Source organism: Punica granatum, chromosome 3 (assembly GCF_007655135.1).
Source record: "Punica granatum isolate Tunisia-2019 chromosome 3, ASM765513v2, whole genome shotgun sequence".
NCBI lineage: Eukaryota > Viridiplantae > Streptophyta > Magnoliopsida > Myrtales > Lythraceae > Punica > Punica granatum.
The window spans coordinates 39,691,996-39,708,970 of record NC_045129.1 but is presented as its reverse complement, the minus strand read 5'-3'; the positions used below and the strand labels follow the sequence as shown (position 1 = coordinate 39,708,970).

Below are 16,975 nucleotides of genomic sequence, written 5' to 3'. Positions count from 1 at the left end.
TCCCTTTTCCTATTTGCATTTATATCTTATCTATTTCCTATTTTGACTTTTAATTACTTTTTCTTTTAATTATTCTTATTATTTGACATTGCAAATCGTTGGAAAATTTTTTCCCCCATTCTCTTTCTTCTACCAATCTTTTTTTTTTTCAAGCTTCAACAACCAACTTGTACCTGTTCTTTCTCATGACATTTTGATTTCAAGTTACACTTTCATACTTTTTCACTATTAAAAACTAACTAGCATGTTCTTTATCATAATTATTCACTATAACGAACGTATCAAATATGAAATAACTTATCCATTCAATGTTCACAATTCCTCTCTTCTCATTCCCATTTACATTTGTATCAATGGATTTTCAAAATTTATATTAAGAATTTTTAAAAAAATTAATTTATAGATGGATATTTTATGATGAGTTACTAGCATGTGCCTTGTGAAGAATTCCTTTTGAAAATACCAAACAAATTCAAACAATTTTTCGAGGAATTTTTCAAAATTTATATTAATTTATTTAAAAAATTATTTAAGACATTATGTCGTCTGTAATTTGCTTTCAAAGTCCCAATCAAATTTTTATGGGATTCCATATGGGTATAAAAGTATGCATTTGGGAGAATAAAAAAGAAAGAGAAGAAGAGTTTTAAAGAAAAGAGATAATATATCATTAATTTTTAATTTAATTTAATTTAATTTAATTTCTCTAATCTCAGGTTTCTTCTTCTCTCTCTATTTTTATTCTCTTATTTTTCTTATGTCCACAGACATTGATTACCGTTTTATCCATTGCCATTGTAGTGCCTGCCACAACCACCTACTGATAATGTTGCATAAGCTTAGAGTTTTCATGCTGTCAATATTCTCCCTTCACGCGCTCTAGGTACATTTTCATTCTTGGGTATTTGGGTAACAATGGAGAGATTAGTTGCTTCCAATGTAAATCTAATATCGATTGTCAATATAACTTATCAATTTTCAACTAAAAATAAATTTACTCTTGTGCCCTAGGTGGGATATAAAGCGTATTGTTTGTTTTTTATATTATTGATTAAGTATAAGTTATGATATATAATATGACTTACTAAAACAAATTTATACATATATAAAATTGGGTCCGATTAACTTCCTTCTAATTTTATTTCTTTTAAACTTAAACCCGACCTTTAGGGTCTTTAATTTTTAGATTTTTTTTATTGATTTGGGTCGTTTTTTTTTTCTAAATTTTCGAGTTATGGGTGTCATTGCGAGAAGGGAACAGGGGAAATGTGAATAAAAAGGGGGGAAAAAAAGTACCTATTTGAAGTTTTGACATTTGGCCCCTTAACAATATGAGGACGGAAAACCTAATCGATGTAAATTTAAGTCGGGGACGAGATTGATACATAAAATGACTATATTGATTATAAAAGGACTAAATTGATATAATAAAAGGACTAAATTGATATATAAAGGATTCAATTGAGCCAAATCCACTGACTCGGGGACCCAATTGACGTAAAAAATGGGTGAAGGACCAAATTGATGTAAAGTCCATTTTCAGGGACGAAATAGTTATTTACTCATTTTTAATTATTAATTGTGGACTCTTGCCGGGCAAAAGCAAGCACATAGGTTCTATGGGCCCATTGTTTGCAAATGCGTACATGCATATAAGTATAGGTTCTGATGGGCTGGGCCCTTGCCGTCCTGCTCCGCCCCGATCTCTAATTTCTGTTGACAATTCGACCTTGCATTAACTAGAAGCCTAGCCCTCGCTTTAATTATATATATATATTTGTTATATCCTCCTAATAATCAATTAAAAAATTCTCCTAGTTCAATAATAATCTCATTCACAATGGCGTGAGTCGTAGTTTATAAAACGTAAAAGAGCTAGTAAAATATATGTGAATATTAGGAGGATTATTAGACACATATGTTGAGCGGGTATGTAGAAATTTAATAAAATATAAATAATTCGATATTGATCTAGATTCATTTAAAACAAATTAAAAACATAACTACAATTTAAGATTTTTATTTTAAAATATTTATTCGCAATTGGAAATTTTTTATTTTTTAAAAAATATTTGATATTTATTCATGAATTAAGAAGTCTATTTCATTTTTAAATATATTAATTAATTCTGGTTTTTATGGTCGAATAGCAGAAGATAGATGTGGTGCATCTTCATTGCGTCTGTTGAATTTTATATGTTATAATTTATTTAAGTAGAGATGGAGAGACACGGCTTTCTACCTATCATCTTTTAATATGGTTTACTTCTCATACCTTTGGTCTTCTTTTTATTTTTTACTGCAAGAAAAGAAAACGCATTTATCTGATCCAAGGATTTTATAAGGTGTTCATGTTAGAAATACAGTTTTCCGGATTTGTAAATATCACTATATATGCATCCCTTATATTAATGTCAGCGATTGGAAGATCAATACAAAGAATCATTTTTAAGTTGTATATAATTAGCAAGCCCTTTTTTTTGGGCAAGTATATGATTAGAATAAAAAAGCCCAAAAACAATCAACATATATATATATATCCATATATGGAATCGATGTACTAATCATAAGATTTACCACGCAGGTATTTATCCACAGTCAATTAATTACAGTAATTAATATATAGATTAGAGATGGAAATTAATTCATCGACCAGGCAAATGTTTCAAATATACTCATACCATACACATAGTATAGAACAATTAACTGCCTGTGTCCGTGGCGCATTTCAGGATGTGTGCTGTGGAATTTCGAGATAACGACACGAATGTAGAGGCTTGCTAGCTAGCTAAATGTCTCATATATATATATATATATAACTAAGTTATGATGAGGATTCCTATTATTAAAAGAAAAAATGAGGAAAGAAAAAGAAATTTGAGTAATAGGAATCAATGTCCATGTGACTATTGCAATTTAAGGGTATTGACAACATTATTAAAATGGGCTTGCCAGCTTGTTTACAACTCTATTGTTTAACTTTATATGATAATAAATTTAATATGTGCAGCGTGGAGTTGTCCTCATCTGATCAGAACTTTGGATTTCTGTTCAAAATTAATTTCCACAATAGACTTTATTAAAATCTATTTCTCAAAATAGACTTATATTATTTTTCAGTTATTATTCCAGTTCCTTAACTTTTTAAATTGTTTTATATAAATCCTTTTTGAAATCAACTCTTTTATCTATTAGCATAAATGAATTATTTGTAATGATTGACACTAGAGTTATTCTTAAATACATTAAAATGAACCAAAATTTTAATTTTATGGACAATAATTATTAGAGTTGAAGCATTTCATCTTGTACAAAAAATATAGATAAAAATTTGAAAATAAATTTATCCATTTTTCAATTAGATTAGATAAAAGATAGATACATAATTAGTATTTTTGGAATGAACTTATTCCATCAATGTTTACATTATATAATTTTGACACATATATTTTTCTAGAAATTTAAGACTCGATGGCTATAATGAAATTACTAAACGTCTTAATTTTTCTACAATGTGAATTAATAAATACAGTCAATAAATTTTAATACCCAAGAAGTTCTTCATTTGTACATTATTAGTGTGAAATATATAAGTAAGTATACCTAAATTGACAGCAATTCTAAGATAAGAGTAAAAGACCTACATACAATATCTATTTAAAAAATTTTAAGCATGAACTTCTATTATGAAAAGATATACTATTCAAGGTAGAAAAGCACAAGATCCTTATACGAAGTATTTCCTAAGAATTAAAAAACAAATTCATGAATCTTTGTAAAATATAATATTAAATATTTAAATCGGTTCATTTAATGCATATAAATGGATAAATTCTACTTTACTATATGTATCTATCTATAGATGGTTTGATGACATGTAAATTGTATTAATTCTACTTTACTTTAATGATAGGAAGTCAATCACAGCCAATCACAGTTAAGCATATACCCAAAATTCTTACTTTTTAGAAGACTCCGCACAAGCAACTCGTCAAATGAACGAAAGACTCTTAGCATGCAACTTAAGCTAATAACATATATGTTGGTTGTTATTAAATATATTTTAAACAATTAATAAGTACAATATTAAATATTTTTAATATATATGTTTAAAATTTTAATCTTAGCACGAAACTTAAACTCTAATAGTTTTTTCATAAAATTTAAATTTCGGTTCATAGTAATATAATTTAAGAGTATGTATAATGACAAACTTTGTAGATAATTCATTGATGCTAATAAATAACAGAGCATATTTCAAAAGGAATGTAAATTAAACAAATCTAAAAGTTAAGGGACTAGAAGAATAATTAAGAAAATAATATAACTCTACTTTGGAAAATAGATTTTGGGGAAGACTATTGTGGGAATTAATTTCGAAAGGAAAACTATTTTGGTCGAAAGATGAATTTATGTAATTTTTATTTAGCATAGAAAATAAAACATAATGAACTTTTTTAATATGCATGACTTATTTAATAACAAGATTGTCCTCTTTTTTTTCTTATAGTGGTTAGGTGCTTAATTTTTTATTATTTATTTTTATCATCTTCTTTATTGGGTTTTTGGAAATAATAAAATACTTATTTCTCATATTTATTTTAACTCATAAAAAATCTTGATTTATAACTAATAATGAAATCAAGCTTCTTTTTTTTTTTTAACTTTTCGCAAGATTTATTTAGAATCGAAAATAAACATAATGATCTTATTTTTAATAAGGATGAATTATTTAGAAACAAGATTGTCCTCTTTTTTCTTATAGTGATTAGGTGCTTAATTTTTTATTATTGATTTTTATCATCTTTTTCATTGGTTGCTGTAATTAATAAAACACTTATTTCTCATATTTATTTTACTCATAAAAAAATCATGATTTATAACAAATAATTACATCAAGATTCTTTTTCTAATTTTTTGGTTTATTAAATGTGGGATATGAACTTTTTATTTTACATAGTGTTATAGTTGGTTTATTATGAAGTCAAATATGTCATACATCTCTTCCTTTTAATTGTTTTTAGTTAAATACATTCTGAAAAATATGTACCTTGCTCACCTTTATGGATGCATTTAAATAAAAATTTAACTTGGCCATGTGAAAAAAATGTTATCTAATCAACCCATGTCAAGCACAGGAAAATAACAAGTATATATATAAACTTCACTACAAGCTAATAAATAGATGTAGAATCATAAAATAAGTGATCTGTTATGGCCAAATAATGAAATGTTTGAAATTAATTTAATATAAATATTTACATAATTAATTCATATAAAAATAACTATGATAATTTCAATAAGTTCATAATTAATTATAAATATGTTAATTCTACCCAATAAATGGAATTGTAAGGATCTACCCAATTAATTAATATAAATATATTTTACATTGATAATTTTCAGTATGATAAATAAACGTAATACAAATTATTCTTATGAAAATAAGTATATTTATAAAAACCAAGTTAATGTACATATAGATTAATATTATTAAATGTACATTATTTTTAATTTTTTAACACTGATTGCATTATATTAAAAAAATTTAAAAATATTATATAGCTAATCTTATTAAATCTTAATTAAGTAAATCTTCCATTAATTTACATAACATTATAAGAATAAAGTACAAGCAAATATTAAAATTATAAAATTTTGAGTATTTCATAATTATAATTCTTTCATCAAATAAAAGCTAAAGGTTTTGAAGTTTTAGGAATTTAAAATTGTTTTCATAATATAAATTTGATAATTGATATGATGTATATGAATTTATACATAATATCTTTAATTATGAATTAAATAGAAAATAAGCCTTTTGCATATATCAATATAAATTATAACTTCATATTATTTATTATTTTCATAGTTAACTTCTTAGTATAAATTTTTTTCGCAAAAATCGTGCAATGCACGGGAGTTCAATAACCTAGTTTTACTGTATATATATGACCATTAATTAATTACAGTGGTAATGTAACTGATTTTTTTTGCATAGGACCTCTAAAAGCAAATGCTATTATTTTCAGTAACTAATTAAGCTGCGTAATTTCCTCCAGCAAAGCACATATGTACGTACGTATATTTATAATTCAGTAAGAAATGAGGCCAACGGGCGAAAAATGTATATGATTATGTATTTTTTGCTAGCTATGGGAGAAGACAAATTATCCATATATATATATATATAAACGATGTAGCGCAATGGTGCGCGCCTTCACCTGTTAATTTAGAGGTCGCAGGTCTGATACTTAATAGGACTACTCATACCTCTCCAATTATAATTTCACGAGATTTTATTTCCAAATCTGCCATTATTACACGCAGATGGAAATTAGACCAAACGGAAAAAAAAAATCTACACAGTGTATCCACAAAATCAATAACCCGCACTTTAAAAAAAAAGGAAAAAAAAAAGACAAGAAGCCATGCGCAGAGCTCGCATGAACCACCGCCGCATCCAACACCGGAGGAGGCTGATCAGATTTACTCTTCCAGCTGAAACCGAGATACATTGATCAATCGACCGGCCGATTTGGTCTAGTCAGTTGATCTTTTTTCTAGTCATAAGATATATGATATATCTTATATATATAGTTGTCAGTCCTCGGATATGCTCCGGAGATGTGGGCGCCAAACGCCAACACGGCCGCCGCCTCTCCTCCTCTCCCTGCGCGATGATGATCTTTTCTCCAATTTGTGGAGGTTGAAATGCCGATTATCATCATCATAAGTATCGGAGCCCACGACGTGTGAGGTGCTCAGGCTCATCAGGCTTTTGATGTCTACTTTGGAGGGTTTGACCTTGTGGCCAGTGACGGCAGCCCTTTTCTTGTCGGCAGGCAGGGTCAGGGAGGTCGCCGGGATGAGGAAGTAGATGCTGCCTCTCTTGAGCTCAGACTCCGGGGAAAGGATGAGGATGCGGCGGGCAATGCCCTGAGCGCAGGGCTTGCTGAGAATGTGATTGGGGTTGGCCTTGAGGACCTCGCCTGCGGTGATGGGGCCAGTGATCTCCTCGACGAAGCCGTTCAAGTGGACAATCCGAATGAGGTCTAGAGCACCGCAGGGAAGGACACACGCCAAAAAACACCTTAGGCTGTTCCCCATTGTTAATTGATCTCAACTGATGATCAGATCAGCTATTAATTCACTAAGAGCAGCACAAGGAACACGCGGTCGGATCGATCGAGAGATAGCTCGGAGCGTACGTGGATCGTCAGCTTATATATGAGTTGTAAGTAGGGAGGTGTGTGTGTTATTACCCCGCTCTTTTTCTAGCAACAATCAATGGAAAGTAATGAAGGGGTGGGGAAGTGGAAAGTATTAATGTATAATAATGTGTATTATATGGGAGATGTGATTTACTATATATTCTTTTGAATTGTGTTGGTTATATATTTTATTCCTCGAGAAATTATTTAGCTTGTATTTGGTTTTCGAGTTGGATAAATTATCAAATTTAACTTGATTTTGTGTAATGATTGCATGTTGACAAATATATTAATGTGTGTGAATATATATGTATGTATATAGAGATGTGAAAGTTAATGAAGAATTTATTATTAAAAAATTAATTTTGAAAATAGTTATGAAAAAGTATAAGTGAGAAATTATGATTAAATTGAAGAAAAAAACTAATCAGTAATATTATATTGTTGAATTTGAGGAATGATAGAGTTGAGTTGAGTAGAGTCGGATATATTATTCAAAGACCAAACGAAGTCTTTTTGGGTCGTGGTTCACCCGCCATTATTGTGGGGCGCCCCTCAAAGCCAAGGTGGATTATTATTATTCTTTTACGTATTATAGGTATGTATACATACATGTTTATATCCATATATTTATATGGTTATTATATGAAGAGCATTTTGTGTGCATCTATATACATAAACAAACCCTTATAAGGAATAAGCCACGAACTCATCAATTTGATATGTATTTAGCTAGCTAGCTAGCTAATAATGATATTGAGTGAGGTGTAGGTAGTGGCGCACAGTCCCGTCTAGTAATTAAGAGGTTTTAGGTTTCAGTGTAACTATCCGTGTTCATTTATTATATATTAAAATTTTTATTTTATTATAGTAGATCATTGACCACTCTTGTAACCGGAAAAAAAAAGATATTGAATGACTGCGCTTCTTTAGCTAAATATTGACACATTAATTAACTTCTAGTAATTATATATATATATATATATATATATATCATCTTATCTCTAGTACTATTAGCTAGCGCTTCGATGCGTGCCCACCCAATCCCCCATTAAATATATATATATATATATATATATATATATATATAAGGGCTAAATAACTAAAATACATAAACTTTCCCTTCTTTTTCAATTTTCCCATGAATTTTTTTTTTGGCAAAACAATACACAAACTTTAGTAAGTCAGTCCTATTGCCTTCTGTCATAATTTCCATCAGAAAATCTGATGATGAGTCGAAATATTCTGATTATGACCCTTCCTAATGAAGATAAGACTGATGATGGATTAGATAATAGTGATAACGCAAGTAAAGCTTCTAATGAAGAATACACTGAAACTATGAGGAACAAGAGAAGTTTGAGGACAGTAAAGAGAATTAGAAGGGAATATGAGAATTTGAAGTCCCCTCAAGGGCATTCTGATGAAGATTGGGAGGAGGAGCAGTTGTTTGTGGATGATGAGCTACGTGTGGAGCAGGATAATATAGAACATGCTCAAGATTCAGGAGAAGAAGGATCAAAGCAGAGTAGTAAGTATGCATAATCTAGTGATGAAGTAATAATATCACATAGCAGTGATACTAAAGGTGGAAACAGAAAGAGAAAAGAAAAGGGCAAGGCATACAATTCCAAAGTCAGTAATGGAGAAGATCTTTTCTGCATTGGTATGAGATTTGAAGGACGCAAACAATTCAAGTTTGCTATGCAAACTTATAAAGTGAAACATGGCAAGTGTCTCACGTGAAAAAGAAGTGAACAGGAGAGGATGACAGCTGTATGTGGCAAGAACTGTCCATGGACAATTATGGTTGATTGGATGCAAGAGAATGATGCTTTTGTTGTGAAGAGGTATGTGAATGTGCATAAGTGCTCTAGAGCTGCAAGGAACAACCAAGCCACATCTGATTGGCTTTTCCATCACTATTTAGAGAAGTTTGGGGTCAATCCTAAATGGGATGTAGATGACATGATGACTAAAATTGAGAAGAGTTTTGCCATTAAGGTGAGTAAAAACACATGCTACAGAGCCAGGAGAAAAGTACATAAACTTATTTAAGGGTTATTAGATGATCATTACAACCTTATATAATAATATTTTTGCTAAATTGAGGAGGGTAAACAAGGAAAGTCTGTTTGATCTTTATATTTGGAGAAATGGTCCTGAGGGAGCAGTTATATTTAAGAGATTATATATGAGATTTGAAGGTTTGACATATGAATGTTTACAAGGTTGCAGACAGGTATCAACATTAATGGGTGCTTCTTAAAGACACATTTTGGGGACAACTTCTATCAGTTGTTGGTAGAGATGGGAACAACTAAATGTTCCCAAATGCCTTGGTAGTTGTAGAAGGGGATAATGAGGCTTCTCGAACCTAGTTTCTCATCGGACTTTGCGATGATTTGAACATAATAATTGAATTTGGCTGGATGGTAATTAGTGACCAACAAAAGGTAAGCTATTTAACAGTTATATCATTCTTTGCCTTTCTCATATGGTTGGACATTTATGCTTATCGCATGTTAATTATTACACTTATAGGATTGCTTTATGTTCTATTAGGGGCTTCAAAATGCTGTGAATGCATTAATGCCAAATGCAGAGCACATGAACTGCGCTAGGCATATATATGCCAATTGGAAGAAGAACCACAACGGCTATGTTTTGAAGAATATTTTTTGGAGGGTAGTGAAGAGCACCACAATAGCAAACGTATGGAAGAAATGCCACATTAGAGGTTGCTTATGATGGTTTCACGACCATTGGAATGGAGAAGTTCTCTAGAAGCAAGATTAACATTGGGACCAAATGTGAAGTGGTAGATCACAACATGTCAGAGTGCTTCAATGGGTATATACTAAAGGCAAAAAGCAAGCCCATCATTGACATGTTGGAGAAAATAAGGAAGTTTGTGATGAGGAGGATAGGTGAGATTTGAGAAGAGGGAAATGATAAAGAAATCTAATGATTTTCTTCCACCAAGGAGTAGGAAGAAATTAGAACAGAACAAGGTGACCAGTGCTTCCTGCAAGGTAACATATTCAGGTAGGTATGCGTTTGAGGTTGCATACATGGCTAACTATATGTTGTGGACATACTGGAAAGAAGTTGTACATGTAAGGTTTGGAATCTATTAGGTATTCCTTGCCCACATGCAATTGTATATATGTGGTGAATTTCCTAACTAAATCATATTACTTGAAGGCATATGAAGGGTTTATTTATTAAATTAATGGGCCAAAGATGTGGCCGAGAGTACAATCTGAACATATATTGCCACCACCCTTCAAAACACAACCTGGCAGGCCTAAGAAAACTATGAAGAAGGATAAGAGTGAGATGGAGAAACCTGCAGGCCCTCTAAGACTTTCTAAGAAAGCAGTGAGGATGAGTTGCAATAGATGCTATGAGTATGGTCACAACAAAAAAAACATACAAGAAAGTGGTGGATATCCAAGAAGAACCTGCAAGCTTTGTGAAACAAGTAAGCTTTGAAATAGTTACATACAATTTCAAATTAACATTTATATTTTAAACTTTCTTATTTACAATTAAATGTTGCATAAGTCAAGAAAGGGGGGAGGGGAAGGCCTCCTAAGATTAAGGGACCATCAAATGAAGAAGCAGAAGCAACAAAAGCTCAGAGAATTGTCCAAGAAATTCCCATGGAGAGACCATCAAAGGTAGTATTGTAGTTGATCCATCTATTTAGCATTGAAGAGAATCTCAACATGTCAATTACTTCTATATTTGTTAATGTTGTTAACAGGCTAGAACCCCATGGTTCACAAATGCTGAGGTTGGAAGCAGCTTTGGTCAGTCTTTCTGCAAATGCTCAAGCGGGAGCAACTCATGTCAGTGAACAGACATCTCCAGCACAAACACCACAGAGACCACCAAAGCTCCTAGGAAGTTGATGTCATAATTTTTCCTATATAATACTTATTCTTTAAGATTAACATGTATTTTCATGTGCTTGCTAGTTTAAGAGGGAAGGACAATCTCAGGTGGGTGTCACTAATGGTCAGTCTCTTAAAGCACTTATACATAAAGAAATGAACCATGCACGAAAATGTGTTGGGGTTATTCGGTACACAAACAAGAATGACATATATCCATGTAAGTATTAAGGTATTTGGGATCTCTAATTGATTGTATAACTGATATTCAATGATAACGAGATGTTGATTTCTAATTTCTCCCATAGATGCCTAGTCAAAAGATTCGAACCTCTTATTATGAGAGACATGAAGGGCAATTTGCAAGTGTGAGCAGCAACCATGAAGAGCACAAGCAACTCCAAAGAGAAGCAGCAACTCCATTCCAAGAGCAAGCACCACCTCTAAGGAGAAGTAGCGCCTCAACTCCAAGAGCAACCCTATTGTCTGATGGTTGGGCATTTGGTGGATATGATAGTTTTTGTGTAGTCTTTTGCTGGATATGATAGTTTTTGTGCAGTCTTATAGTGAACATGATTGTGAAGCAGACTCTGTGATGATGGTTTTTATCTGATGACTATGGTGGAAATTTGTATGTATTTGGTGTAGAGCTCGGATTAGCCAAGTTTATTGGTAATTCAATATGATAGATTTATGCAAATGTTTAGTAAAGTTGTCTAGCTACTGCTCTTATCAGTAATGCAAGTTCATTACATATGTCAACAACAATATTTTGTCAATTGCCATTCATTTATTTGGTCCATTATCATTCATTTATTTTGTCCATTACATATATTTACATCATTGTATATCAACATTATATAGAAGATAAATATAGCAAAAATATACATTATATTCATTACATTGACCATTTCAAAGTACATAAACCATTACACAGTACTATCTAAAACAACTGACATATCACCTCCTGTTAAATGTGCCATCCAATTATCAAGGCAACCATATTCCTTTTTAATTTTTGCCCTACCACCAACCATAAAACTAGCAAGAACAACCAATATGATCAAGATCAACAACGACCACATACAACCATTCATCTTGCAAACATTTTTTTCCATCTTTCCCAACATTCAACAATAACTTCAACCTTAGTGCCTATATATCATTTTCTAGAGCCTTGTTCCTCCACTCTAGTGTTTCAACTTTAATGTCCAAAGTTGAGACCTTCATGACACTAACTTCATTCTTCTCCTCCAATAGTTTTGCGTGCTCAAGGAAAGCTTTTTTTCTCATTGATCAGGGACCTCAGAACTTGCTTTGTGCGTAAGTTTTCTTCCAGATCATGCCACTCGAAGAATTTGCAATCATCTTCATGTTCCATAAATACACAAATCAAATGAACCTCATATTTGTGTTGCCATTAAATAACATTAAATCTTACGAAAACTTAAACCCAATTTGGACAGAATAAGCATTATAGTACACATACTCCATAATACCATCCAAAACTAGCATCTCCAAAATCTTCTTCCCAGGTTGTTGTAGCTCCAAGACATCAAAAGTAATGCTTTGCAATGGTGATGACAAAGCTTACAAGTAACAGGTTGTGAAGAACTGATTGCTTCTTCCACATCAATTGGTCCCGAAGTCACCGCCATTGGTTGATTTCGAAATTAGAATCGGACCACAATCGAGCACAATCCTAATCCCTCAATCTCCCACCTAATTGGAGCAAAATCACCCCAATCTCGCCAAATTTTGCTCCAATTTCGCTTAACCTAAACCCAATTTCACCAATTTTTAGCCCGCTCACAACCCTAACCCTTCACCATCTTTCCTCGCCCTAATTTGAGCAAAATCGGGAATTTTCCCTCACAAATATGCCCCAATAGTGAAATGATCAAACATCCACCTCAATTACCCTAAGGAAGAAGAGGAATGGAGGATGCTCTGGACATTTCGTCTTCAAACAGTGACAAGTCCTCAGCCGTTTGCCACATCGAATTGCTCTGTTTGCCAGGTCAGATTTCTTAACGGAAATCGTGATAGAAGGTGGATGGGGCTAACTCTCCAAAGTTTATGTCTTGTTTTGCCAAAAATAAAAGTTCTTGGGAAAACTGAAAAATAAGGCAAAGTTTATGTTTTTTTAGTCATCTTGCCCAAAAAAAAAACGAAAATTCGTGCTAGGCACAGAATTAATTATATGGATTGATTATGATACTGATTGAAACATGTAAGTATATTAAAGTAAATGAATAATACTCCAATTTCTTGATTAATTTTTTCTACACATGAATTTTAATTATTAAAACGAGGGGAGGACGGTTTGTGTGGGAGGTAAGAGACAGAAAGATAGTTTGAGAGTGAAGAAAATGGGTGAGTAATTGGTAGTTATTTCTTTAATTTATAATTACGACATTTGTTTTTTGATCACTTGCATTAATTAAAGTTATTTTATTATGGACATTTTTTGGAGAAGGAAAATTAGACAAACTAGTTTTCTTCTCTCATATAGTAATAATCAGTGTTATCAGAACCGGACCGGATGATGAACCGGAAGGGATACGGGGTCATGGGTTTATGGGTCCAACCGGGGGTTCGATGGGTCGGACCGCTCGTTTATTTAAAATAAAATAAATATTCATATTATTAAAAAAATTATGATAATTAAGATAAAAGTATGATGATTTTAAAGAAATATAATAATAGTATAAGAAAGTATCTATATATTTAATATTTCTTACTTCAAAATAAATATTTTATTTTAATAAGTACTTAAAAGTAGAGTTAAAAGAACAAAAAAGTGGTGGTGGCTTGGTTGGTAGTATGCTAATATGAGAAGTAAGAGGTCATGAGTTCAAATCTTTACACAACCAACCAATTTTTATATTAAATAGGAAACCCATAAAAACCCATAGAATCGGCCGGTTTAATGAAATTTTGCTTAAAACCGGCCGGTTCAATGGGTCCGGCGGTTCAAAGCTGACATTTCGGTTTAGGCGAACCGGACCGGACATGGTGCCGGTTCCCGGTCCGACCGGTCGAACCGGCCGGTCCGGTCCGGTTCTGATAACAATGGTAATAATAGATAAAAATAAAAAGTGAAACTTGATTCAGCAAAACCCTTCCAAGTGATCGATCAAATACAATATATATGTATATATATTGAGAGGGAGATATTGGAAACAATATTTCTTTTTGGTCCAAGTTATTCTGTTTTTCCTCTCTCTTGTTCCTCCCTCTGATCTCGAGTTAGGAGGATCCAGATGACATGCAAGGAGTCCGGTTAATGCGGGACATCATCTTCCTTTCCATGACTAATTAAAACGTTGTAGTTGTGTCGCATCGGACCGCTTACAGCTGATCTGCTCATCATGGCGAGTGATGTGTAGTGGAGGCAGAGCCACACTCTCGCCGATGAGACTGTACGAATCATCAACACACTAAAAAAAATTGGCTTTGGACTGTTCTTATTAGTGATTTGCTACGGAGCGGAACTAAGCAATCAACAGTGTGTGTGTGTATATATATATATATATGTTTTGAGAATATAATAGAAATCGATCAGTTCCCATATTATAATATATATTGCAGTGCAGCGGTGGTAACTGAAACTGATGAGTTGCTTTATATAGTTTTTTTTTTCGGTAGTTGCTTTATATAAATTAAACATTTGCCTTTGAAGCCTAATGAAGGAATCCGTCTGTCTAAATTATATAGGGAGGATAGTACTCTACAGCGCGTTTTTTTTTTCACCTGCACCACAAATTCAAATCATTTCTCCATACAATACAAAAAATTTTATTGTTTTCACCGCATAACATTCCGTCAAAAAAATGACGGGTATGAATGGAATGCTAACATGATTGTTTTGGGGGGAGTTTTGTAACAAATAAGAACTTAAAGGCAAAAATAAAAGAAAAAATTGAAAAAAAAATCCAGCCACCGATGGGGCCGCCCTCAACCACGCTGGTGACACCCCCAACCACGCCGGCAACCCCAATCGAGGGATGGACGGCCGGCGGGGCGCCCCCTCCCTATTTGAGGGACCCTTGGCAACCCCGATCAGGGGTGGGCAGCCAGGCGGGCTGCCCCCACCGGCTCCTCCAATCGAAATGACATTTTTCTTTCTTTTTTTTTTTAAATTTTATTTTCTTTATTTATCACCATAAATTCTTATTTGTTGGAAAATCGCCCTCAAACAAGTTGTTTGTCAGCATCCCGCCACTTTCTTGACAGAATATGAACGGCATGTTGTGCAGTGAAAAAAAAATCTCGTGCTGTATAAGAAAATGATTTGAATTTGTGCTATAACGTGAAAAAAAAATGTATTGTATGGAGCTATTTTCCCTTGTATATATTGACATGAACTGACGATCCGTAACGTGTTCTTTATATATACATTTATATATATGTGAGTGTGTGTGTTAGCTAGCAAGAATCGATCATGTGCAACCTACTATACTATTGATATATTCCATGGAAGGGCAAACAGGCCGGGTTGTCATTTGAACATATTTAAAAAAAAAAAAAAGTAAATCAGCAGTTTGATCCTTAAAATAGACGAGTGGAATCAGTCGGATTTATTTAATAAGATCTGCATGCTCTTGAAAAATAACTATGGATGCCACATTTTGGTATGTATTTTCGAAATTATATATATTGTGTATATATTACGCACATATATATATATATATATATTGTATGTGGCGTAGCTTTTTCTTTCCCAGTTATAACAGTTCCGATGAGTTTATAGGACGTAAATGAAAAAGAAAGATAAATAAAACGGGTGCAAGAATTCCCACTAAAAATAATGAAATCGAAATCTTTTGGTTTCATACTGGCGATATTATTATTTATTGCATCGCGTCTTCTTTATCGTGTGCAGTATAAATTTTTTTTGGATGAATTTTTTTTTGGGTGAATGTGTGCAGTATAAATTAACTGAGATAGATGATATACAAGATTGTGAATAAATTACTGAAACCCAAAAAAGAAAAGTCGAAGAAATTAAGATGAAACATTATATATGAAGGGGCAGGAGGAGATGCAAGAACTGATTAAGATGCAGGATAAAGGCCAATATGTAGGGTTGCCAGTTAGTTCTTAATTAAGTAGTCAGCTAGGCATGTCGATCGAATGCATACTAAATAGTGCATTATATATATATATATATATATATATGCAAATACGTACTTTATTGATGGACCAATTATATATACAATTAAGGGGAACGGGGCCCGGGTAGCAACGTGAATTATTAGTAACATATAATATATATTGCGTTAGAATATTTACGAATATGTATGTGCTACAACAATTTAATTAGGTTCTTTAATTTTGACGCGTATACATACATGTAGTAATAGAATTTTCTGAGAATGTAATGAGAACAACATATATTATTTAACATTGACTACATTTCAATTTAAGAATAATTAACTAATAAGAGAAATGATCGAATAAGTTATCAGCTCAATTCGCCCAAATTTTGTTTATAAGTAATCTAATACTCGTGAAGGAAAGAAAAGAAATTAAAAGGAAGCGGGCAGGCAGACGTACGTACGTACGTACCAGAGAGAGAGAGAGAGAGAGGGCGCCCACGGCCACGATCAATGAGCAAATTTTTAATTTCGACTAATTAATTAATAAGAAAACATTCAATTTGCCAATAATTTCATCCGTCAATGAATTTTGTCAATAATTTGATCCTCAAAAGATTAGTTGGCCAACAATTTAGTTCTCAAAAGATTAATTTTGCCAATATTTGATTTTTCAATAAATTTTGTCAATAATTTGATCCTTGAAAGACCGCTCCGATAGATAATTTAATCTCGATATTAATTGACCATTGACACC

At 32.4% G+C, this 16,975-nt stretch overlaps 1 protein-coding gene across 1 annotated transcript; it reads right to left on the bottom strand.

The window, feature by feature from the left end:
* Positions 1 to 6,111: 6,111 nt before the first annotated feature.
* On the bottom strand, positions 6,112 to 7,298 carry LOC116201362. Its single transcript, XM_031532583.1, has one exon. The coding sequence runs from the start codon at positions 7,108 to 7,110 to the stop codon at positions 6,604 to 6,606; it is 507 nt and encodes a 168-aa protein (XP_031388443.1). The 5' UTR covers positions 7,111 to 7,298; the 3' UTR covers positions 6,112 to 6,603.
* Between the last annotated feature and the right edge of the window lie 9,677 nt (positions 7,299 to 16,975).